Source organism: Drosophila montana, unplaced genomic scaffold, assembly GCF_035044405.1.
Source record: "Drosophila montana isolate Dmon_TW-CO22-7 unplaced genomic scaffold, ASM3504440v1 contig_2178_1, whole genome shotgun sequence".
Lineage (NCBI taxonomy): Eukaryota > Metazoa > Arthropoda > Insecta > Diptera > Drosophilidae > Drosophila > Drosophila montana.
The window spans coordinates 4,107,501-4,134,194 of NW_026997075.1; the positions used below are offsets into that span (position 1 = coordinate 4,107,501).

General features: G+C 40.6%; 3 protein-coding genes across 7 annotated transcripts in view; 2 read left to right on the forward strand and 1 right to left on the reverse strand.

Moving 5' to 3' along the window:
* NFAT (NFAT nuclear factor) overlaps positions 1-19,076 on the forward strand; it is a 51,809-nt gene extending 32,733 nt beyond the window's left edge. For 2 of the 5 annotated variants that reach the window (XM_064680914.1, XM_064680913.1), the window contains exons 4-10: positions 3,450-4,187; positions 5,818-6,238; positions 6,313-6,469; positions 6,781-7,028; positions 8,894-9,077; positions 14,697-16,694; positions 17,684-19,076. In XM_064680914.1, the coding sequence (XP_064536984.1) occupies positions 3,450-4,187; positions 5,818-6,238; positions 6,313-6,469; positions 6,781-7,028; positions 8,894-9,077; positions 14,697-16,694; positions 17,684-17,688 (3,751 nt within the window). In that variant the 3' untranslated portion in view covers positions 17,689-19,076. Of the gene's footprint in view, positions 1-3,449; positions 4,188-5,817; positions 6,239-6,312; positions 6,470-6,780; positions 7,029-8,893; positions 9,078-11,652; positions 12,185-14,696; positions 16,695-17,683 lie in introns of those variants that run through there. The other 3 variants (XM_064680916.1, XM_064680915.1, XM_064680917.1) reach the window with 3 other exon arrangements.
* Positions 19,077-20,420: 1,344 nt separating this feature from the next.
* On the reverse strand, positions 20,421-24,072 carry DNAlig4 (DNA ligase 4). The gene is made up of 5 exons (XM_064680920.1): positions 23,632-24,072; positions 23,404-23,568; positions 22,028-22,947; positions 21,519-21,968; positions 20,421-21,452 (listed from the first exon to the last, which is right to left on the reverse strand). The coding sequence occupies exons 1-5, from the start codon at positions 23,936-23,938 to the stop codon at positions 20,538-20,540; spliced, it is 2,757 nt and encodes a 918-aa protein (XP_064536990.1). The 5' UTR covers positions 23,939-24,072; the 3' UTR covers positions 20,421-20,537.
* A 10-nt stretch (positions 24,073-24,082) lies between these two features.
* Ing3 (Inhibitor of growth family, member 3) lies at positions 24,083-26,376 on the forward strand. The gene is made up of 4 exons (XM_064680921.1): positions 24,083-24,224; positions 24,299-24,370; positions 24,423-25,680; positions 25,740-26,376. The coding sequence occupies exons 1-4, from the start codon at positions 24,197-24,199 to the stop codon at positions 26,320-26,322; spliced, it is 1,941 nt and encodes a 646-aa protein (XP_064536991.1). The 5' UTR covers positions 24,083-24,196; the 3' UTR covers positions 26,323-26,376.
* The last annotated feature ends 318 nt before the right edge of the window (positions 26,377-26,694 follow it).

A 26,694-nucleotide genomic window follows, 5' to 3' on the forward strand; every position in this document is an offset into this window, starting at 1 on the left:
GCCCTACACCCTCCAATTGGCAGCATGAGGACGCCGTAAGTGGCACGTTCAGGAGGCTAGTCGAGTCGAACATGATCTTGTGCAAGATTTCTAAGAAAAATAGTCATATCTAAATACTATATAGAATGTGTTCTTAAATGAAACGTGTTCAGAACTACAAATACATATACATATATTCTATTTGTTCACATCTTTGACAAGTCGATGTGAAATTCTCGGCCACATACACACACTTACACTTGAATTTATCATTATATTTTCCAATTAAATTTGTATTTCGATCAATACATAATGCCATTTCCATCAAGACACAGTGATCGCTCGCTAAATTGAAATGCTTCGATTGTAAATGATTTACTTTTTGCAAATTCTGTTTTTAAATGTTGTTTAAAATTGTTTTAAATAATCGTCAACTTATACGATTTTAAATTTACAATATATTTACAAGAATTCGGTAAATAGTTTATTTTCAATCTAATTGTCAATGGAAATGGAAGAGTCAATAACATTTTGGAAATGGGCTCTTAAATTTTGTTAATTAATCAAATAATGATGAACTGTATGTAATTTGCCAGATATTCCAAAATGAAGAAAATCCAAAAAAAAAAAACCTAGGCCAATCAAATTTGTAAGACTTGGTTTTATGGACAGGTTTTTGCGATGCATTTTCTGTTTTTGCATTGTAGGTCATGGTGAATGTGTTTAGAGACTAGTGTCTCGTTGTTGTTGTTGTTAGTGTGTGTGTGTGTGTGTGTGAATGTTGTTGCTTTAATACTTATGCCACATTATAATTACATGCCTGTAATCGCAATGTAATCGCATTTGTATCTTATCAATTCCACATCAGAGCTGCAGCAGTTTAAGTTGCCGGCCACTTAAAAAGCCTTCTTATCGTCCATATGTCTCTCGTGTGTCACTCAAAACAATGAGAATATAATAAAAAGTGCTGCTCTCTGATTTATATGATCAATTCTGAAATGTTAGTAAATTGCTTTATCGACGCGAATTGGACAAGCCGACAACTCGTTTTCGCTTGGCATTTTAGCTAGCTACTCCTTCAGATACATTTTGATACCCTTCCAAAGGGTATTCGAAGGTTTGTCATAAAGCACTGTATATATATTCTTGATCCGCACCAACAACCGAGTCGATTTTGTCTGCGCCTATGCATGATTGTCTCTCAGCTTTAAAGCTATTCTCCCGAATCAAAGCTCTATATCATATACCTGTCATAGGAACGATCGGTCGAAGGTTGAGTTCTTGTGGGATAAACTTTGGTCATTTTTTGAAGATATCAGTCCCACCACTTGTCAGCTTTTCTGTCCCTCCAAGAATATCTGCAAAGCCGTATCAAACCGATCTACTACTTCAACTTGCCGAAGCTATCTATTTTTCTCATTGCTCAAAAGTTGCTCTCACTCTCGCTCTCTAGCTCCCTTCTGTCTCTCGTTCCGCATTCTACCCAACTTCTCATATTATACATATGGCCAATGAATTTTTCTTATGATCTACTGGATTTTCCGATTAAAGGGTAACATTTCAAACGCTTTCTACATATGTATATATTTCCCTCTATTCCTCAAAGTTGTAAGGCTGTCTTGTTGAAACCTGGCCTAGATTTGTAGCTGGGCGTATCAGACTATTGAAACATAAAGTTGTCGTTGTCAAAATCTCTATCCCAACAATTAAGCAAAGATATAGATATATCATAGAATCGACCGATCCGATTGTGTTTGTGCATCTTTCTTATTTAAGCTAATACCTGTGCATTCTGCGCTTAACACTTCCATACATTATATTCATATAGATTTGTGTGTTTCTATGTGTATATAATTTGTATTTTGATACGTATACGCCATGTTGTGATGCCTACCTTTTCGTTGTCTCAATTTTACTGATAATGGCCGCACATGGATTTGGCTTAGGTTAGGATTTCAAATAAAAAAGTTTATTATTATTGCTGCTGCTGCTAACTGGATGATTGGATGATTGGGGAATCGGTGGATTGCACATTATAAAATATCAAGTTGTGTTATTAAGTGTGTGTAGTGCCACATAACAGCACTTGTTTATTCCATACACACAAGCCTTGATTATATCACCTCAAATATCAGTACATTGGTTCAAATTCAATGCAACTGCTTTTATGAGAAGTAGCACCCACTAGTGACATTTTTTACAATTGTTTGCCTGTTCCTATGCACTCCAGTAATTTAGTCTAAATACAGTTTTTTTGTAAATTTTTGATAAACATTAAAGTTAAAGTTCTGTTATCCTTCGTTGAATTTGAATACAATCGCAACTTCTAGCACTATCTGGTTCTAATAAACGCTTACTTTACAATGAGCTCGACTCAATTTTAATTGGTTTTTCTGACAAGCATTTCTGCTCTTGAACTAGTTCCCTCAGCCATGAACTAGTCGAACCTTTTTAAGGTTTTTAGTTTCGATATATTAAAAAAAGGTTATTCTCTCAGCTTAACCTCTTGGAAAAGTTGACTTAACTATAAAACGGAACTAGTTCTTTATGCACAGCTGTGCACCTCAATGCTCGTATGCGACAACATTTTACCCTCTCGAAAAATATCACTGAACCATTGAACGGAACTAGTTCTTAATGCATAGGTGTATACTTCTACGATTTTATGTCCGATTTTCTTATGCATCAATAGCTTAAGCTCTTGAAAAGTTCACTAAACTATAAAACGGAACTAGTTCTTAAGTGCATAGGTGTGCACATCTATGAAGTTATATCTGATTCTCGTATGCGACAATAGAACTCACCGGAAATGCCTGCAATCAATTTGCATGCGAATGAACTAGTTCATTGGCCAGCATGAAATATTTGCTGCACATCGATATAATTCAAATACAGTTCGGCTTCCTGGACGCTCTCGATCGCCACTTGCATTTCAATCAACACTCGATTGACAGCGCGTATATATGTTTGTATTTGTATTTGTGTTCGTGTTTGTTTCGTACATTATCTCTCACTCTCGCTCTCTCTCTCTCTCTCTCTCTCTCTCTCTCTCTTTTCTCCCTCGCCCTCTTCCCACTTTCCCAGTTTGATTTGAATTTTTCACGTTCCTTTATTTTTTGTGCTTGATTCTCGTCATTTTGATTGGAATTTTGAAAAGATTATGATGTCGTGCCTGTTTACATTAGTCGCATTTTATACTGTTGGGTGTACACGATTTGATTGATAATATTTATGTCTACACGAATTTATGAAATTATTTTATTATTATTTTTGTTTGTATATAAGTACAATAAACCCAAAAGCTTTCGATAATATTAAATCAAATTGTATACAAATCAGAGTACAAACAAATATTGTAATTAAATCAGGACATAAAACAGCATATATGAAATGAATATGCATATGCATATATGTATATATACTTATATTTGTATGTGTATATGTATGCACCTATATATATATATATGTAGATCGCGTCATGCCAAGAAAATGCTCAACTATCTGGATGATATTGAGCCGGACTCATCGGCATCATTTGTGGATGAACTGGCCACGCCACCCAGCAACGATGAGGACACGGGCTTTGGCACGGACAGCAACCAGGCAACTGCCTCAGCAACAGCAACAACAACGGCAACAACAACACAAACGGCAACGCTCAGCTCCGAGCTTTTTGGCGGCCTCTTCAACACAACGATGAGCCACAAGGCCACCGATGTGGTACTTACCGTGCAACATCAGCTGCATGAACAGCAGCAGCAACAGCATCATTTCCAGCAACAACAGTCGCAGCCGCAGCAGCAGCATCAGCAGCAGCAGCAGCAGCAGCAGCAGCAACAACATCAATTTCACTATCCCGGATTACATTTGCAGCTCCAGCAGCAGGAAAGCAGCAGCGGGGCGGAAAGCGGGAGCGGAGGAGGACGCGGTGGCAAGCATCTGAAACGTCGGAAGCTCGAATGCAATCAAGTGGAGCTCGACAACGATGATGCCTGCAGCGAGGATGAGTTTATACGCAAAATTGCCACCGTTGTGGCCGACAGCGCAGCCAGCAGCAGCGAGGCAGGCAACATCGGAGCCATCGGAGCCAACATCGGCATTGCCAGTATTGGTGGCGCCACAGCACGTTGCATGTCCGCAGAAACTGTGAGCCACAGCAGCATCAAGATCCACGGCAGGAGCAGCACCAACAGCAGCAGCGAGCCAAAGTAAGAGGCGTTTTCTTTACGAACTTACGAACTTACGAAAAGAAAAAAAACAGAAACAAAAACCAAAGCTACAAACAACAGCAACAACAACAAACAAATTTGAAAAAGCAGTCTCCAAAGTGGAGACAACATTTTCGAAACATTTTCAAAATGGCAACAAAAAGGTGCTCACTAAATATGTTTTCTATGGACATTTTAAAACGAACGAATTTCGATGAATTTAAATGGCCACAAAGTCAAAATTTGCCTATAAATTTAACCATTTTTTACAAGCCCAACTATATATATAATATATATTTTATTATATATATCTAAAACGGCGACAAATTTTTTAAGTAATTCAAAAAAAAAACAACAAAAAATGTGTGCTTCATTTATACATTGATTTTTATGTACATATTTTAAATACCAAAAGAATTTTGAATATTTGTTTTGCACTTTAAAATGGCCACAAATTTTTATGTAATTCCATAAATTAAAAAGAAAATTACTTTAAAAATTCACAAATTTTTTTAAAAACAAACTTAATTAAAATATATTAAAATAAAAGGCAAAAAGCTTTGTGGTTTTGAATATTTGTCATTTTTGATGTTATTTTTTTTGTTGAGAATTGTATTAACACGTTTTAAATAATTTAATTCGTGAAGCAAAAAGTAAAATGTTTGAAAACGAATTTGTTTAAACTTTTTGTTCGTCTTTGTTGTTGTATATGCTATGTGTCTGTTATTTCTATCTCCCTCCCTCTCTCTCTCTCTCTCCCTCCCTCTATAGCTTTCTTGTTCGGTGCGTGTGTGTGTAAACAAAATGAATCGTTAACAATAGCAAAAGCAAGTTAAAAGTAGCATAAAACTCATATCAAAATAATTGTTTAAACAAAACAAAAACAATAGCTGCAAAGTGCAGCTCGTTGATTTTCCACACTCACATTTGTTGGCTTTTTCTTTCCATTGCTTTTATGTTCAAAATGAAAATCAAATGTTAAGAAAATGTTTTGTGTTTTGGTTATTTTGTATTCCCCGATTCCAAATTGCAAATATTTCGCTTTGCGTTCAATATTATGTACATAGCTCTATTTATTGTTTTGGGCACGTCTCTCTCTCCCCCTCTCTCTCTCTCTCCTCTGTGTGTGTATTATAAAGTCATATATCATTTTGCATCAAGTTTATTCATCCTGGGCCCCAGCACATGTAGCACTAAATTCTTTATCATAAATCAAGAATACGCATATCCAAAACACACGCATAGAATTCCATACCGTATACAATATTTACATATATATATATATATATATATATATCCAATATATATATATATATATGTATATATATACCATATATATATACACTACCGAAATTCGGAATTTTCTTATAGTTTCAACGCATCTGTACAGAGTCTAGAAAAAGTTCAAAGTACGCCCTTGCTGCGTTTTATGATCCCATAGACAAATAAACATCAAAATATGGCCACATTTTGTAGATTTGATTTGAGCTTTATTAGAATTGTTGGATGCCCAGCCTCCTTCTCTACCTCACCATAACACATAGTTTGTCTATTGAACTTTGACCTGTGAGCCACTAGCTTCAACTGTTTATTGATTGTGCTTCTTCCGCAAATTGTACAATTTCCCCAGATTCATTGGAACGCGCGCCGTGACCCGCGTGGCTAACAAAAGGCAACCAACGACACCATTGAACAGCATCGCCAGCTCCAATGATGGCCATGTCCAGCTGGAGATTGTCTCCCAACCAGAGCAACAGCATCGCGCCCGTTACCAGACCGAGGGTAGCCGCGGCGCAGTCAAGGATCGCAGCGGCAACGGTTTCCCCATTGTCCGGCTAACCGGCTATGAAAAGTCAGCTGTGCTCCAGGTGTTCATCGGCACGGACATTGGACGCGTCGCACCGCATATGTTCTATCAGGCGTGCAAGGTGGCTGGCAAGAATTCGACGCAGTGCAACGAGAAGAAGGTCGACGGCACCATGGTCATTGAGATTGATTTCAAGCCCGAAACGGACATGACCGTCACCTGCGATTGCGTTGGCATCCTTAAGGTACACACTCATAGAATTAACCAACTATTGTCTATCCAATCCTAAATCCAATCGCATAACAACTCTTCCTGCAGGAACGCAATGTCGATGTGGAACATCGTTTCCCGGAGCACCTGGCACAGAAGAATAAAAAGAAGTCAACACGTTGTCGCATGGTCTTTCGCACGCAGCTAACACGCGACGATGGCAGCACTGAGACACTGCAGGTCTGCTCCAATCCCATCATATGCAGTAAGTATTCACATTCTATGAAACCACTTTCCCTTTGGATCCATCAGATCTATCCAAACAAAGACCCAAACGCAGTTGATACTTCATATTTGCTACATATTTGGTTCGGTGGATCAATCCATTGCAACATTCCAGTAAACCAGCCCTGGTCTTCTAACCTTATCTAACCTAACTATCCACAGACCACTTATCCACGAACTCGGGAGTGATATTTCATTTCTTTCTATTTTTGTAGACATTTTATCCCTTTAATTAGATTGACTATTGGATAAATTTGTACTAACTTTGGTGGTTTTTTTTGTATTTCATAGCTCAGCCACCAGGCGTTCCAGAGATCTGTAAAAAATCACTCAACTCTTGCCCCGTGGATGGCGGTCTGGAGCTGTTCATCATTGGAAAGAACTTTTTAAAGGACACGCACGTTGTGTTCCAGGAGACCTACGACAGTGTCAATTCCGATGATCCGGCAGCCGAGATAGTGGGCCGTCAGCAGCTAATCGGTGGAACGGCAGCGCTTTGGGAACAGAGCGTGCTGCCCGACAAGGAGTACTTGCATCAGGTACGATATAAGGCACGGATGTACATATATCTCTATATATAAAACTGTTTGCCCTGACTGACTGACTGACTGATTGGTGATCAACGCACAGCCCAAACCGTAAGAGCTAGGAAGCTGAAATTTTCACTGTAGTTACCTTATGTGATGTAGGTGCACGTTAAGACGGGGTTTCGGGAAATTCCACTCGCAAGTGTGGAAAAATCGCGAAAAACGTTTGTATGTAACTTTTTGGTTTACCATCCCATCGGCCCCAAACTTATTTTCAAAGATCTTTGTTCAAATTCATTTGAGGGGTGTTTCACACTTTTCGAAAAATCCGTTCCTCCTTGGTGGAAATGGAGGTCAAAGATTTGGTGGGTGACGTTTCGCGCTAAAATTCATTTCCAGTGATCTATATGAAAAATCATTTGAGACGTGTTTCTCACTTTTCGCAGAATTCAAACTTCTTCGGGGGGAATGCGATTTAAAGATTTTTTGGGCGAAGTTTTAAGTTGTGTCCGATTTGCTTTAAACTTATTTTCAAAGCTCTCAATAAGAACTTAATGAATACGTATTTCGACGATTTGGAAAATTCCACCCGCAACAGTGGTATATTGGCGGAAAACGGTTGTATGAAAGTTTTTTGTTTACCATCTGATCGGCCCCAAACTCATTTTCAAAGATCTATATTCAAAATCATTTGAGGAGTGTTTCACACTTTTTGAAAAATCCATCCCTCCTTGGTGCAAATGTGGGTCGAAGATTTTGTGGATGACGTTTAGTGTTCAAATTTATTTCCAAAGATCTATAAGAAAAATCATTAGAGACGTGTTTCACATTTCTGGCAAAATCTAAACTCCTTCGGTGGAAAATGCATTTTTAAGATTTTTTTGGTGAATTTTAAGAGTTTTCCGATTTGCATAAAAGTTGTTTGATTCCCGTCCGATCAGTTTCAAAATCATTTTCAAAGCTTTTTTGATTTTATAACATACGTGCCACGGGTAAGGCCGGGTTATACCCGCTAGTATACATATAAAACTGTTCTAGCTAGGAAGTAGACATTTTTATTGAAGTTACCTTATGTAATGTAGCGGCATGTTAAGGCAGGATTTTTTAGAATTTCACCCAAGAGTGTGAAAAATTGGTGGAAAACTGTTTTTTAACTGTTTTGTTTTCCATTCAAACTCATATGAAAAATTATTTGAGAGGTGTTTCCTCCATTTACCAACTTCCACCCCTCCTGGGTAGAAAATCGTGGTCACATGATTTATAGTCGAAGTTTCGAGGGATCTTTATCAATATTAATTGGAGACGTGTTTCACACTTCAATCTACTTTTCCTGGGTGGAAAATGATAGTAAACGGTTTAATGGGCGAAGTTTGAGTTTTCGTCTGATCGGTTTTAAACTTATTTTTAAGAACTTAATGAATACGTATTTCATAGATTTCGCCAATTCCACCTGCAACCGTGGAAAATTGGCGGAAAACGGTTGCATGAATGTTCTTAATTTACCATCCGATCGGCATCAAAATCATTTGCAAGACCTTTGTGAAAAATATTTGTCTCGTCAATTATGGCTTCCACTGTACAAAAGCAATGTCTGCAATTTGAAAAAGAAAGCTCGCCCGTGGCAAAGTCGGGTGATACCCCCGCCATTATATACTACATATTGTAATAGTCTTTTATTTTTATCTATCTCTTTATTAATTTCACAATTTAGTCTCAGAGCACATTGACACACATCCGTCTTTTCTCAACACTGTCCATCTAGTGATGAGTAACTAGCTAAGATCATTAACAGCTGACTACTCCCTTATGCAGTACTGGATGTAACAGCCTGTTACAATATGTTTTATCTGAGATTTTCTTTTTTTTTTAATTTTTAGACACATTTGATCTGCACAGTTCCGCCATATCTGCATCAGAATCTGCTAAAGCCGGTCAGCGTACAGGTGTCAATCATCTCGAGCGGCAAGAAGAGCGAGCCGCACACCTTCACATACACCCCCAAGGGCAGCTATACGACTCTAGCGGCGGCCAGCACGTTAAGTAGCACAATGCATAGCCAAGGTATTTATTTGTTGACTATTTCTATACATATAAACACCAGCCCCCAAGCAGGCATCATGAACCATAAACGTATTAAGCGCGAAACTTGAGCATACCAATGCACAACACACACACCCATACAGACACACAAGCTCACAAACACGCAAACACACACACACACACACAGACATCAGCAAATAAACACTATAATTTTAACAATAATTCGTCAGGCAGTCGTCGCAGGCAGGCCAGTTGAATGCATTATCGTTAGCCAATCCAATAAATAAGAAAAACACATAGATACATATATACATATTACCATACATAAATACTCTCGTACATATACACTCGTATGTATGTATAACGAACATCATATATAATACATATATTCCTTAACTCGTTTAAACACGATTAGAAAAACAAAAAGAACAATATATATATATATATATATATATATATATATATATAACTAAATAAAACCCACAAGTGTTGCACATTTATTAGTTAGCTTAGCTAATTAGTTATTTAGTTGAGACATTTATAAAATCATAAATAAATAATCAATAATATTTAATTGCGACAATTTTAAATCTCAACATAATCCTATGTCGTTCATGCGTTATTTTGTGCGCAGATTGAATTGTTTTATTTGAGATACAGATATTAAAAAAGAAAAACAAATGCAAATAAAGATACAGGTTACCCATGGAATGTCAAATATTCATACAACTAGCTCAAATTTGTGTACAAAACTTTTTAAATCTATTTTTGAAAGCAAGAAGTATGGCTATCGTTTAGTCTTAAACGAAGTTTTTAATATATTCCTGAAGAGATATTTCCGTTTTAAAAAGGAATTTTATGCTTGATTCCAGATAAATTGTGCTTTAATCCTACACTTTTTACATATTTTTAGATATTTATATTTGATTCCAGATGAATTGTGCTTTACATATTTGAAGTTATTTGAACTTGATTTAATCTACTCAACATGTAATATTAAAGCCATATTTTATAATGCACGACTTCTGATTAACATTTCACTGCATGCATGCATTCATTTTTGATTAAAGCAAAACGGGATTAAATCGAAATAAGTCCATATAAATACCACACTTTAAAACAGGTTTTCAACACAAATTCGGCTGGCATCACTCATTAAGTGAATTTGAATACCTTTGTATTACATTTTTGGCATGTCATGTGTAACGCATAAAAGCAAACAACTTCGAATTCCCTTAAGTAAATAGATATATATGTATCCGTACCTTCTTGTTTTTTCTCTTAATAGTAATCAAAGAGGACTCTGTTTACATATTCTTTGAGATTAAACATAAAACCTTTGCATCCAATTATATCCAATTTGCTTGCCCCGCCCTCAAAACCGCAAATTGGCATTATTTCAAGAAGCAGCACAGAATAACGCATTGAAACTATAACACAATATGATCACATAATTATAATTTTTAAGTAACAAAAAGAAAATCTCGAAAAAAAAACTATGAAGTAATAAAATTTAATATAATTAAGGTAAATAATATAAAAATGTTAGGAAACTCTGAAAATATAAGAAAAAAGAAATGCAAATGTTTATGATAATGAATCTGAATCTGAATCGATATCTGAACTTTCTAGAAAATTTTTTAAAATGGAGAGTTAACAAATGCGCGAATCCGGCTTTACTCCGTCTCCCTCTCTCTCTCTCTTTTCTCTCTCTCTTTATATCTCTCTCTCTCTCTCTCCTCTCTCTCTCTCTCTCTCTCGCTCTCTGTCTGTCTATCTATCTATCTATCTCTCTCTTGCTCGATTTCTTACTGCAACAACTGAACGAGGCCACAAGGGAAACTGATCGAAACAACTCTGCGGTGCGAATGTGTGAATTGAGATGTTTGCATAATGTGAACAGATATACCCTGTAGAAGCCGAAGACAAACGAATATGGCATATACACTTATATCTTAACAAAGCTAAGATCTCGCTATGCCAGGGAAAACTTGTTTATTGCGTTACTTTCGTTGTTGAAGATATATATATGAAGTTTTGGGCGCCGTTTAAAACACTTTTTGGAGTCTTTAGCTTTTGCGTTTTGTTTGGAATGTATGCTTGTATGCATGTATGAGGTTGTGTGTATGTGTGTGTGAAAGTCTGATTGCATTTGGGTGTGAGTCCGAGCGAGTGAGTGTGCGACTTGTATGCAGCTTGTATGCAGAGTTTTCTTGATCACGTTTCCACCATGCACGAGTCCAGCGCCTGCAGATAACGGAGAAGCACCCAACTACCGATAACCGATTACCGATAACCGATTACCGATAACCAATAACCGATACATGATTACAAAAATATTGCATCAAATCAGCAGCAGCAACAGGAGATGCAGATGAAGAAGAAACAGAAGCAGAAGCAGAAGAAATTTTTGAGGATTAAAATAATGATCATAAAAAATAAACAGAAGGCAGCTGTTCTAATTCTTGTTCAGGGAAACCGGCAGAAACTTTATCGCAACACTAATTACAAAAATCCAAACCAAAAATAAAAAATAAAAAAAAAATATACATATATATATTTTTACTTTATTCTTCCTCCCCTCCCCTTCTCTTAGCAATTTAGGTGCTCAATATACTATATAGTCAAATATGTAACCATTTTGAGTGCTATAAACTGCAAAAAACAAAAAACAAAATCTAGTCAAGAAAATTTCCCCAATTACAAAATCAAGATCTAAGTCGATCCAAGCCAAACAATATTATAAATTAATTAAATCAGCCACAAAGAGTCTGAAATAAGAAACAAAAACAAAAAAGAGCGCCACAATTAATATGGAACGCAATGACAAAATAATGAATTCAATTATTACAAATAAACAACTATTATATCCAAAGATATACATATGCACACACGAATATCGTCTCAAGGGTCGATTCGCCTTACAAAAACACATACACCCAGACATTTAGTATGAATCCAATGATAACAGATGGTCGGGAGAACTGCAGGGAGCAGATGATCTTCGCCGGATTCGGAACCGGCATTGGAACCGGAACCGGAACTCAGCCCAGCCAGCCAGCCGCCACAGCACGAGCGCAACAGCCACATGGAGCCTCAGGCCACGTCTTCTGCACCACTTTTTTAGGGTACTGGTGAAAAAAAAAAACAAAAAAAAAACAAACTTTCAAAAAAAAAAAAAAAAAACAACAAAGTACTGCAAAAAATTGAGAAATTCAACCATTGAAATCGTTTGACATTTCGTACACCATTTTTATATATGTCTATCATTCTATATTAACTATAAACTTAGGTATAGATACTACATACATACGTAATACATACTCTTTAAACTCCACAAATAACACAAAATACGCATTTGCTCGTTTCTCTTAAGTATATAACATATATATATACACGAATCACATTAAATACGAATCCCATTAAACAATTGTGAAAGTCTCGTTTCCGATGCCAGCATCTTGGGCTTATAACATTACGTTCATTCACTTCTGTTATCAATTTAAACGTTATCGATTATCGATTATCGATACATTCCATGCTTTGCATAACCGCATTCCGCTGACAGTATATTGCTATCATTATAATCGCAGGTGGGCATTAATATATCGATAATGATTGATTATTTAACGAAATTGAAATCCTCAGTTTTCTCTCGCCATTTTTTCGACCTGTTTCACCTCTGCATCCATTTCATAAAAAGCTTATATTTTGCTTCCAAGTGCTTTAGTTGTTGCCGATTACTGTACTGCTTATGTAGAATAACAAAGATAGAGCATCGTGCTCAATTGACATCTATATATGTGTTAAAAACTGTTTGTCCCAGCTGATTAATTGATTAACTTATAGTCAACAAACCATAATAGATAGAGCGGTTTTATGAAACTTGTTTTTAACCCATTCGATCGGCATCAAACTCATTTATAAAGATTCAAATTCTCAAAATCATTTAAGAGCTGATTCGCATATTCCACTCTTCCTGAGTGGAAAAGAACTTCGTTTCAGAGCTCTCTACATAAAAACTTAATTGATAGGCGTTTCACAGATCAAGGGAATTCCACGCGCAACTGTGGAAAATTCGTGAAAACCCGTTTTAAGCTACCTTGCGATGGGCTTCAAACTCAATTTCAATGTTCTTTGACTGGTCAGCTGCACAATTTTGGTTCCATATGTGTACAGAAAGCGTTCTTTAAGAGGTAGTGATGGGACTCACCTAGAACGAGTGGAATATTAAGCATTGCTCGCACTTCAGAGCCTCAGCATTACGCCTAGAGAAATATCAACTACGATTACCTAAGATCCTAGAATAAAGGTGGCGGTGCAGTTGAACTAGTTCTTCATAACCCAATTTAGTGAACTATTCGAACTATCATGTGTGGGTGGTGTGGCTAAAGTTATTATTCTCAACTATGATAATACGTATTTGCGGAAACCCAGGCTATCATCCAGCATTCTTTCGTACTAACCACACCATCTATTTTCATATATATATATATATAAACTTACATACAAATACATGCATACATATAAGAACTAGACACCAAAAAAAAAAAGAAAAATATATTTAATAATAATATTACAAATAAATCCTAACTAGTTTAAATAGTTTATAAAAATAGATTTTAAGCTAGCTTTAAGCTGCTGCCCTGGAAATTGCTTTAAGAGAGAAAGAGAGGGTGAGAGTGTTGTGTGAGAGAAAGAGAGAGGGAGAGAGAGAGAGTGAAAGAGTAAGAGAAAGAGTGCTTGTGAGTTTGTGTTGTTGAAAAGCGAGCTGGTTTTTGTTTGTTTTTATAACATTTTGATGGGAAATCCGTGCATCAAGCCAAAAGTTTGTTTCACATTTGTGAGTGTGCAAGTCTTTCGTATATATTATATACATATATATATATATATACATTATTATATATTGGATTTGATCATGTAGCTTGTTTGCGTTGGATGTGTGAATTAAAGGCTAAGGACTTTGTGAATGCGATGGACTAAAGCAATTTCCAAGCTCAGAGCATTGCAAGCATATTATATTATATGTATAATATATGCCTTAAGACTTAACCCCCTTAAGACTTAAACCCCCCCACCCACAAAAATACTCAGACACAACATGACCCCTGAAAAGTATACACATATATATATACCCAAACCCAAAGTACAGCCAAGTTGTTGGCTAAAATAGAGAGCAATCATTTTAATAATATATATTTTAATTTTAGTATTTAGCATTAAGCTCTTTATAGTTATGTAAGCTGTCGGCCATATAAGAATTTGCTCTCTATTTTTACCTCCAATTGGCTGTCTGTCTCACTCTCCCGCTCCCCCCCCTCTCTCTCTCACTCTCTCTCTATCTCTGTCTATCTCACTCTCTCTGTCTCTCTTTCTCCAGCCATTCCTAGCAGTTTAGCGCTTCACCCCTCTTTTTACCCTGCGCGAAGTATTCTTATATATATACTTTCTCTTTATAATTATATTTTTTATTTTTTTTACTGATATTCTTATTTTTTATTTTTGACTTGACCACGCCCACAACTCCTACCCACCAGCCCCCTCTGCCCCCTCTGCCCCCTGCCCCCTGCCCCAACCCTCTTTAGAACCTGCACAATTGCCAGCATCTGTGTATTAAAGAAGCTTCTCTTATACTTGTAGATGTTGCCAACTTCATGGACACGAGCAACGCGCCCGCCAACAACTCCGCCTGGGTGGGCAACAATGGCAGCAGCAATGCCGCCGCCGTTGTCGCCGCCGGTGGAAGCGTTGTGGAAACGAAACATGAACTGGATTTGGGCATGATGCCGCCGCCGATCACGACACAGATACCGATGGGACTGCGCCGCTCCTCGTTGTCCGGGGCGACGCCCATGATAACGGATCAGCAGCTGGTGCATCTGAGCAGCGCGGATGCGGCACTGAAGAGCGAGCTGCTGGACGAGAACAGTTCGCTCAGCCCGCACACAGGCGAGGCGCTCCACTCACCGGAGGCACTCAATCCGTGCAGCCCCAATGCGCTGCAGTATCATGCGCATTATGCGCGCAAGGCCAGCCTGGACACGATCATGTACGATCAGTCGAATAGTATGCCCGGCTTTCCAGTGCCCGCTGCGTCATCTGTGGAACTGGATCCCGCCTCCGCGGTGGCTGTGGCCGTTGGCCTGGCCGTCAAGCACGAAATTGTCCAGCATGTGGTGCAGCAGCAGCAACAACAGCAACAACAGCAGCAACAACAGCAACAACAACAACAGCAGCAGCAGCAACAGCAGCAGCAGTCGGCTGCCAATGTGCACAAGTTCATTGATGATCTGACCAAGTCCACGTCTGTGGTCAACAGCAACGGCACCAGTGAGCCGGCGCTTTTCACCGGCTCGTCGGTCATTGACCACGCCCTCACGGACATACTGCAACAGAAGGTGGGCGTACTGTCGCACACGCACCCGCACACGCACACTCACGGACACGCCCACGGACACGGACACACAACGGCGACAGCTGCGCCCAGTGTGCTGAAGCGAAGCCTCTCCATTAGCAGCAACAACTCCAACTCGAGCTCGCTATCGGGCAGCGAAACATCACCAAATAGCTCGCCGCTAACGCAGGACATAATCCTCAACTCGGAGCCGGCGGCGGCCTTGGGCGCCGGCCTGCCATTGCAGCAGTTGACAGCGGTGCCCGCTGCGGCAGCTGCTGCTGCTGCTGTGGCCAACGCCGGCGGCGCTTTGTCCACGGACATCATCATGAATCCGGCTGTGTCGCCGTCAACCATACTCTGTTCAGCAAATGGCGCTGCCACCGCTGTGGTGGCCAACATATTGGCGCCCCATCAGGTGACCATGGCCAATTCGATACTGAACGACATCGCCATGCAGGCGGAGCCGACGCGCCAGGATGCCGCTGTTGCTGCCTTGGCGCTGAGCAACATTATGATGAGTCCGCCGAATGCCGCCGCTGGCGTCGATGTCGGTGATAGCCTGCCGCCGACACCCGCTGTCATGCAGCCGGAGGTGGCTGCCACAGCCACCTCGACGGCCGTTAGCAATATGATAATAAAGGCTGCAGCTGATTTTATAACAACACAAGAGCAGGAACAGCATCATTATCACCAGCAGCAGCAGCAGCAGCAACAGCAGCAACAGCAGCAGCAGCATGCGCATGCCCATTCGCATTCACATCCTCATCCACATACACATCCTCACCCACATCCACAACAGCAGCAGCAGCAGCAGCAGCAGGCAGCAAATGCGGCCGCCACTGGCGGAGATCCGCTTGTCAATCTGCTGTTAAACCACAGCACATCGGAAACAGTCGCCGTGGAGGCAGCCACCGCTGCCGCCGTCGCCGCCGGCTTCCCAGCACTGTCAGCTGTCCACCTGCCCGTTGTGCCGCCCACACCACAAGAATCTCTCATTGTTGCGCTGGCCACTGAGAATGCATTGCAAAAGTCTGTGGCCACTGCGGCCGTTACCACCAATGGAGCTGTGATGACACAGCAGGCATCGGCGCCCAGCAGCGCCGGCAGCATTCTGCCCGCTGCCGTTGGCGCCGTCGCTGCGGCCGCCGCAGTCGCTGTGCAGCCGCCCATACCCCAGGAGCTGACCACAATGTCCGACCAAGATCTAATCAGTTACATCAATCCGAGCACCTTCGATCAGCGTAAGTAGCTGCTCAACTCTCTCTCTCTCTCTCTCTCTATATATATATATATATATACACCTAAGTCTGTTTTTACACGGTCTTTTTTTACACGGTTTTGATATAACACGGTTTGAAAATTGAATATTTTTAATTTTTTTACACGATTTTATTCCATTTAGCACGATTTGAAATTTTATGTACATACTTAAATTTTTTTTGTCAAATTTAATTTTTGCGAAGTATGTTCATATCACAAAAAAGTATTTATGAAAGAAAAAAGTCTGAAACCATCGATAGTATCGATAGTGCTATCGATAGTTTGCGAACACTAGCTTAAAGATTTAAGTGAATTCCCTTTTAGCGCGTACAAGCAATTTTTACTGGTCAAAGCAAATGTGAATAGCACTAATTTAGGGGAATTCCCTTTATGTGCATACAATAAAATTTACTGGTCAGAGCAATTGAAACGTGTTAATATTTTGTGAACTGTCAATGCAATAGAGTGCATATCTTTTTTATCATTAATTACTATGCTTGTGAAAATAAGCATTATATATTTGATTTAATAAAATAAACATGAATTCTTGTTCTTAAAAATTCTTGTTTTTCACTAATTTTAATAGGTTTTAGAGATTAGGAACAAATCACCCATTTTTGTATACGATCAATGTCTTTTTTTACACGGTTTTTTTACACGGCTTCTTCTGGAACCAATCTACCGTGTAAAAACAGACTTAGGTGTATATATAAATATATATGATTCAAGCAAGCGTCGGACTAACAAGCGAGAAGTCGCCGGTTCGATCTTATCGTTGTTATTATTCACAAAGAAGATATAACATACAAATGGAAAATGAATCTGAGCTTAGCAATAATATTTAGAATTCCAATTTATTTTACTTCCAAACCAAAAGAGTTGTTTAAACCCTTCTTTTTCTTTTTAAAAAAAATCCTTTTCAATTATAAATTCGCATTTAATAATTGCTTTTCTTTCTCTTGTTTTTCAGTTTAAACGGCGACAGATCAACAAATTAAACTATTGGGTTATTTTAATCAACTAAGGGGAAACCACACAGGCCTAATCCTAAGCGTAAACACATAAAACACACACACACACACACACACACACACACAAACACACAGTTTAATGTGGACCAAATTTCTTGTATCATTCGGTTAGCAGAACTAATTTTACCACCAATGAGAAAAGTGCAATGAAAATCGCCTCTCTCTTTCACACCCACACACACAAGCACACAGACACACACGCACACACATTTGTATAGTTTTAAGCACACTTGTTAAGCTGTAGACCCTATAGATATACCATTTTTTTTTGTTTTTGTTACATTTAAATTGATTTTTTGTCAACAAAAGTCAAATTATCTCAAAAATGATAACGACTGCCATATAAATACATGAATAAAACACAATCAATCGCCCCAACTAAATAATAATACATAAAAAACAAATCAACAATTGCAGTTAACAAATTAAATATACATTTTAAAACAGATTTTAACTATTTAATTAATTTTCTATTTGCGTATTATTATTTTGTTGCGTTTATGTCCCGAAACTTTTTGAAAGTTCAAGTCTGATTTGATATACATACATATATATATAAAACAACTATATATAAATATTTCTATTTTTTTTTTTTTTTTTTGTGCAAAATATATATTTCATATTTTTATTATTATTAATACTTATTATTATTATTTTGTCTTCTGTTAAGGGGTTTGCAAAATGAAAACAACAAAAATTATCTACATACATGTATAAATATTTATAGCTACGAATATGAATATGCGAAAATTCCAAAAGACTTTTTATTTAAAAACAAACAAAAAAAAAACAAAAGGAAAAACAAAAACTTTCTTTCATACTGTTCAAGTTTTAAATGTTTAAACTATATCGCAAAGAACGAGGAAACAGCACGCACACAAATATAACAAATATTTTTTATGCTAAACATTATAATTATAATAACTATAATGTTTATTATTATGATCATTTATTGTTAGTAGCTGCTAAATGTAGTCGTAGTCATAGGCCACAAATCAGAGTTACCTAAAAATTACATAGATATATATGCCGTATACCAGATAGATCAAATGTCTGCGCATTGCTTAGTATTACCCCCCACGCATAACAAAAATAATAAAAGAGCCTCCGAAGAATGAAATATTTTACATTTATACATTTATGGAGTACACTTTGCAATAATTGTTAAATTTGCTTCGATTTTATAGAGGACAACAGTCACAAAAAAAAGAAGCAACAACAAATAAACCCCTCTTGAATATGCATTTGTATACCCTGTACCTACAATTTGTTGTACGATATTTATACATAAATATTTATTATATGTAAAATTAAAGCATAGAATTTGACGAATTTCGACGTGAATTGAATATATGAATAATAAAGGAACAGGCTGCTACAGTTAATTTCGATTAAAGTATAAAAACGAATAACCTAGATTACGATGAGCAAACAAAGATTTAGATCAAATGCGATTTTCACAATATTTCAACAGTCCACACAAGTCCGTAGTGTTTCGTACAGCCCAATTTCGGGTCAATCAAAAACTATTAGTTGTTACGTAAATGTGTTAAACAGTCTCAGAGATTGCATCTATATATGTATATGTTATATATGTATATATATATTCCTCAGAATTACAAATATACATTGATGGTAAACAACTATTTTTTTGTAAACTAAGTATACGTGTATCAAGGAAGATTATATATTATATTTTATTTCTGCCTAAATATGCTCGCAGAGTCAGGAAGAAACCTCAGAATCGAGAGAAAGAGCAGGCTAAAAAAAAATTGTTAAACTTTAAACATATTTACACATAAACTATATCGATATTTAACATATACAGTAAAATAAATGTATTTTTGGATGTCCTTATTGCTGCAAGTCAAAATTAGAAATCAAAATTTGAAGCGTATCAGTCAATTGTTACCAAGAACTCTTTAAATTCAATGCGAAAATAGATACACTTTCAACTTTCCCCAAGTTGGATTGACTAATGTTTAAAACAAATTCGAGTACGCACTATTTTAATCGACCAGATCTTCTATATAAATATATATAGTATAAATATTGTTATAGTTCATAGTTAAAAGGTATCACAAAAATTTTCTTAAGAAACTTGTGTGCTTTTGTTTTGTTTTTTTTTTTTTTTTAATATATATATATATCTATAAATATATATATTTGCTGTATCTTTCCGTTTCTAAACCAAACCTCGAAACTCGTCTTCTTGATGTGTATGTGAAAAATGAAAAATAAAAACAAATCTACATGTATGCATGTAAGAAAAATATAAATGCGTGCATTTTTAATTACTTGTCGGGAATTTATGAGACTGCCCATGTTCAGAATCAGATGCGTAGGCCGATGCGTTTCTTGGACGCCTTCGACTTGGACTCCACCGACGAGTTACGTCCGCGTCCCAGCCGCTTGCGCAGCGCCATTGCTTTGAAGCGTGATTCCAAATCATAACCAGGTAATATGAGGTTCTCCTTCATCAAGAGCGCGGACCACAGCCAATCTGGTGGCGATGAGCTCCGTGGCAGCTCCTCTGGCATCGAGCACTGTGGCAGACCAAGTGTGACACAATGGCACCGATCAACATATACGATGGGTACTTACGCTTAGTGAGTAGGGTGGCGTAGACATAGGTAGGTGACAACCGTGTCTTGAAATTCGAAATATATTAGATGGTTTAAGCACAATGGGTAAAATATTTATTGTATAACAAAGATTTGAAAGGTATAATAACAATATGTACAAATGAGCTACTATGATTACAAATATGCCAGGCAATTCCTGCCCAGCTAACTAGAATTTAAACAGAAACTCAGCGGTAGGCAGAGCGCAACGTGCACGATGCGATTGCCGTATCCAATCCGTGATCACAGCCTGTGGGGGATGCGTAGTGAAATGCTCCTGATACCATTGCTTAAAATCCTGCAGATTCAGTCGGCTCGAACATACAAGCACAAAGGTCATGCTCTGATGATCTGATTCGCTAACCAGCTGCCCTCCACGTTGGATGAAGAGCAGCCTGGCCAGCTCATCTGCATCACGATTATAAAAGCAGGCATGGTGCTTGGCAAAAATGTTGTAACTGGAAGTGCCAAGCAGTTGCTGCTCCAGTTTGTCCAACTCATGCTCATCCACATGCACAGACTCCAATTGCGTCTCGGTTATATCCAGCAGTACTTCGTGTAGCTCGTTCAGGCTGCTAAACGGGTCCGTAAAGCTATCACCCAGCTTGTCAAAACTCTTGTCAAACTGCGTCTGCAGCGCATCGGTGGCTGACAGCACATCTCTGGGACGCAGCTCGATCTGCTGTTTCTGGCACACACGCAGCAGCCAATCCAGCCGTAAAATGTCATTGCAGCGCGGCTGTTGCTGCATCAGACGCTGCACCAGATAGACAAGATCACCGGCTATGCAAATGCACTTCGGATCGTTGGGCAATGGATTCTGAACAATGGTGCCGCCATTCTGTGCGGCCAGTGTTTGTAGCTGCTGTTTGCTGTTCCCACGTGTGCCGCTCAATATGCAAAAGCTGAATCCCTCAAACAGCTGAGAGCTGTTCGCCAAGGGCTGGACATCATAACGCTTCTCATAGGCAGCCAAGCCGAGGCGGTTGCGTTCGGCCGTCGTCAACTTTATACGTTTGCGATCCGTAGTAAAGTCATTTAGGTTCGCCTGGCGCTTGTTAAGTTTCTTTATGACGCCCCGACCCTGCAAAAAATTATGTTTTATAATTTTAATACATTTGATTAACTCTTTCTGCATGCCCACTCTCACCTGACACAGTTCTGTATACTCCTGCAGCGACATGCACTCGTTCCACACCTTGTCATCGCGCAGGAGCTGTGTGCGCGGAAAGTGCAGCGACTTGGGTGTATAGAAGGCGCCATTGGGCGTCAAATCCGCTGCCTTCACCTGCAATATGACGGACTTTTCGGGCTGAATCCAAACGTCGGGTGATCCCTCCTTCTCGTTAGGCTTGTAATGATACCACAGCGGCGGTGGCTCTGTGCTCGCATTGCGCCAATGTGGCCTCAGCTCATGATGGAGCACGGTGCGCTGACGCGTATTATTGGCCACACAGCCAATGCTGTACACCTCGTCACGCTCCGTTTCGCCGCCAGGCTTAAGCACGCCCAGCAAAAATGATTCAATGAACGTCCGTTTGCGATTGTAAAAGCCACCAATGATGAGCACATCGAACTCGGTTATAAGACCCTCGATATACTGCACATAGAGAGAAATAAGAAAAAGTTTTTTTCATAATTGAGTAACTTCAGACTCACATCCGCTTTGTCCTTGTACCAGCCGCCGCCTACACGCACTCCGGGCTTATAGATTGAGTTTTGCTTTTTAAGAACAATGCCCTCCGCATTGGAGTCAAGCATCTGCTGGAAGAGCGTATTAAAATGATCTAGGGAACTTATTTTCTGTCCCTTCATTATTTGCAACACGCCCTGCTGTTCGCTGAGCAGCTCCTGCAGCTTGTATGTGCGCTGCACGTACGTCATATCCAGGAGGCTCTCCCCGTTCAGATAGAGCAGATCATAGACCACAAAGCAGGGCCGCCAGCTGCGCTCCGGCTTCAGATGTTTCACGTCTGTGTTCTCGCCCTTCTCGCGATAGCGCAGCTGCTGCGTATCCCAGATCATCATCTCGCCGTCCAGTATTATAGACTCCATGCCCAGGGGCAAAAGTGGACGCAGATGGGGCGTCAGTGTGCCGCTCTCGTAGCTGTCGCCAAAACTTTTCGTGTAGTCGGCGCCCTTGCGGGATATATATTTAAATCGGCCGCGCGCATAGTGCAGCTGAAAGCGTTCGCCATCCATTTTGGTCTCTAAATACAGCACATCCGACTCCATAAGCTCCTCGATCTTGCCGGGAAACCTTTCACACAACATGGGCCGTATTTGATGAAAGGGCTCAATGAACGTGTTCAATTTAATGACTGCGCTTGTGCCGCTGCCGCTGCTGCTGATGTTGCTAGTCGTCGCCTCCGGCAAAAGCTTATTATCCGCGAGCAGCACACAAATGCGTGCCAGATCTGAGCAGCGTTGGTACATGTCCTTCGCCAAGGGATGCAGCAAGCCGAAGATTCGCTGCTCGCCAATGCCCAAACCCATTGACTTGAGCAGAATGCGTATCAGCCACTTTTGCTCCTGGGCGGAGGACAGCTCCGTAAAGCGTATCAGTTCGCGTTCCTTTACTGCAGAAAGAAATGCAGAAATAATCTAATTAATTAGATAATTACATATTTTTGTATGTTCAATGTTGGTCAAGTTATTCTTTGCAAATTCCTGCACTAGGATTATGCACGACAGTCCATGGAAACCCTTTACCCAGTTGCACGCGGTGCGACTGGACAAAGAGCCACAGCTCAGAGACAAAGTCAATGCAAAATAGATTGTGTAAAATATTATATATATTTTAAACAAAATCCAGACAAATGGACGGGTCGGGTGGCCTAGTCGACTAGGGATTGTTTTTCCAATGAAGCTCTGTGGGATCGGAGATTCCTTCTGCCTTGCATGCATGTGTATACCATTTGAATGTGCATAATGATGGGTATCTAGCAAATGAGACATTCTACTTATGCTCATACGTGTCTTTTACAGAGACTCCCTACTGTGCACAGGTACCAGTGAGTATTTTGAGCACCTACCAGTTGTGTCTTCGCTGGCAATAATGTCGAGCATTTCATGGATTTGCTTGAGTGTCAGGTTGCTGGGTTCATTGTGGCAGCGGGGCAGCAGCACAGCATGCACCACATCAGCATAGTCACGGAACGTAGACACAGTACGATGCTGCAGCCGTATCGCATCATCAGCTGGACGAAACAACAGACATTAATTGGATGTTGCATGATGTTGCCGCTGGTATTGGCACTCACAATCTTTGGCTAGCTGCAGGACGCGCGTGTATAGTCGCCCCAGGGCGGTTATCTGCAGGCCGTAGTTGTCGCGCGAGGTGTCCGCGCCAGGTATTAAGAGACGCAGCACCGGATAAAAGCTGCTGGCACCGTCCTCTACCTGGTTCCCCGTCAGACTGGCATTCTGCCGGAATGTCTCCCGATGTTTGCAGAAGGAATCGTAATAGCGCTTTAGAATGAGCTCCTTGCGCTGCATGTTTTTGGCCACTTTAACCCGCTCCATCATTGTGCATATGTCACGAAATTTTATGGTGCTGGAAATGTCCATGGTGCTTTTATTATGATTTCACCAGCAAGAATACAAAATTGCAGTAGGCAAGCGGTAAAATATTTATCGATAAATCAGAATCGATGTCAATATTTTAGAACCTTTCCATAGTATTTTCTTTGTTAGTATCTTGACATTTAAGGTGACCGTATTGCTGAAAAAAGGGCTGTCGTTTGCAGCACTGGCAAACATAAGTATAAGTTTTTTCATTTGTTACATTTCTGAGGTTTAATAAAATAAATAAAACAGAAATACAACATGTTGTATTTGGAGGACTATTTAGAGAGTAAGTAGCACAGTAGCAAAGTGAATACCAACAAGCGACTGTCACAAGAAAATGCTCTTCGATTTTTGTTGCAGTGATTGAGCATCTGCCGCAGGAGCTGCGAGACCGTTTCACAGAGATGCGTGAATTGGATCTTGCCGTGCAAAGTAAGTGGAACTGTAGGCACAAAAACAATATTAAACACAATTGTACACACAGATAACATGGACTCGCTGGACAAGAAGTCGCGTCTGTTCTTTCAGCAGTGCAAACGCGGCGAGCTGCAGCACGACTCGATGGACGCCGAATTTCACAGCCTGCGGGGCGACTACTTCAAGGTGATGGAGGATGCCGATGAGAAAGTTGCCATTGCCACCCAAATACATGAGCTCGTCGAGCGCTATCTGCGTAGACTGGACAGCGAGCTGTTCAAGTTCAAGTGCGAGCTGGAGGCAGACAACAATGGCATCACCGAGATACTGGAGAAGCGCTCTCTGGAGCTGGATGGCAATAATTCGACAGCTGCAACGGCCCTGTTGATGAGCATCAATCAAAAGGAGAATCGTTACTATAACGCAAGCAGCGTTAGCAGCAATAGCAATTTAATGGGCAGCAACATCAACAGCGCCGCCGGCATTATCACCAGCACGGGCAGCACCAGTGGCAGCCTGCTGGTCAACAGCTCCGCACTTAGCAGTCTTTCCGGCAACAGCAGCGCAGTTGGTAGCCATCAGCGACATCGCAAGCTGGAGAAGCGGCGCGAAACAATTTGCACAGTGCCCGTGCAGGAGAAGCGCCCCAATCTAAATCAGTCGCTGCCAGTGGCACCCGTTAATAGCAGTGTTGGCGCCAGCCTTGTTAATCCTGTCGCGGGCAATCATGTGAATACGATCAACACACATGTCACACTGCCCGTGGTCGCCACGAATGCCGGTAATGCAGTCGCCGCCGCTAATATTGTGCGCCAGCTGCCTACGAATCTCACAGCGCACAGCGTGCTGAGCAACAGTAGCAACAATGCGGCTGTTGCGGCAGCAGCAGCTGCTGCCGCTGCAGCTGCTGCAAACAATACCATAAACGTTGGGCCCGTGGCAAGCACTGGCACTGGCGCTGGCATGACTGTCAGCCACGGCAACACCACGGTCAGCTATAATCTGCACCAGCTGGGCGGCGGTGCAGCTGCCTCAAGCGCCATTGCGGCGGCGGCAAGCCAAGCAATTGTGGCCACCCAACAAATGCCGCAGGGACGTCGTACGGCCAGCCTGAAGGCCAGCTATGAGGCCATACATGGCGCTGGCGTCGCTAGTAGTACAGAGTTCTGGACGGCGGCAGCGGCGCATAATAGCAGCATGCAGCAGCCAGCGACTGGAACGCTGGCCACCGCCGTGCATCATCATCATCATCATCCTCCGCAACAGCAGCAGCAGCAACATCAGCAGCAACACCATCAGCATCATCACGAGAAAAAGCACAAGAAGTAAGTAAATGTCTAACCTAATCCTTGGAGCGCAATACTAAATAGTGATGCTTTTTCAGAAAACTGAATGCCAGCATTTCGATGCCTGGCGGGCTAGCCTACAAATTCTGGGACGGTTCGTCGTCGGGCAATTCAATTGCATCGTCCTCTTCATCGATAAGCGTGGACTCAGTTGACATGCTAGCAAATGCCTCCGCCGCCGCACCCATACAGCACGCCAGTCTAAGCCAAGGCACGCTGGCCATAAATCCCACAACCAATCAACTGGCAACTGCCCATCCGGCAGCTGCAGTGCCAGCCCCAGTAGCTGCTGTTACTCTGCCGACTGTTAACAGCGTGACGGCGACGTCCATTGGGCTGCCCAGCACAACGCTCGCTCCGGGCGCTAATCTAACCATTAGCGAGAGCGGTCTGGTTGTCGAACAAACCAACGAAGGCGAATGGTCATATGATCCGAACGAGCCGCGCTACTGTACCTGTAATCAGGTCTCGTACGGCGACATGGTTGCCTGCGACAACGATGCCTGCCCCTACGAGTGGTTCCATTATCCGTGCGTGGGCATCACACAGCCGCCCAAGGGCAAGTGGTACTGCCCCAAGTGCACCGCTTCCATGCGGCGTCGCGGGAATCGCAAGAACTGAGCTGCACCTGCAACTGGATCTCTTTGAATGGGCCGCTTAACCTATTATATAGATCCATTCTTATAATTAGATGCCTGAAATGAATTAATAAATAGCTGATCAGCGGAGCGACAACAATCTGCATTGAGCCCACAATTTAGCTGATCGCGATCTGTAGCTGAATCGAATGTTAACAATAGCTGCAATGGCTTTCTGGCAATACCTAGTCCCTGTTATTGAGATGATAAAAAAATCTGTTTAATTCAGTTTAAAATTGCCACTGTTTCCGACTGTACACAATAGCCAAGTTTAGATAGAAAATAACTGAATTGGTAATACTGCTCACGATTGATATGGGCAAAGGAGTTTGAGCTCTGTTTTTTGCTGAGAATA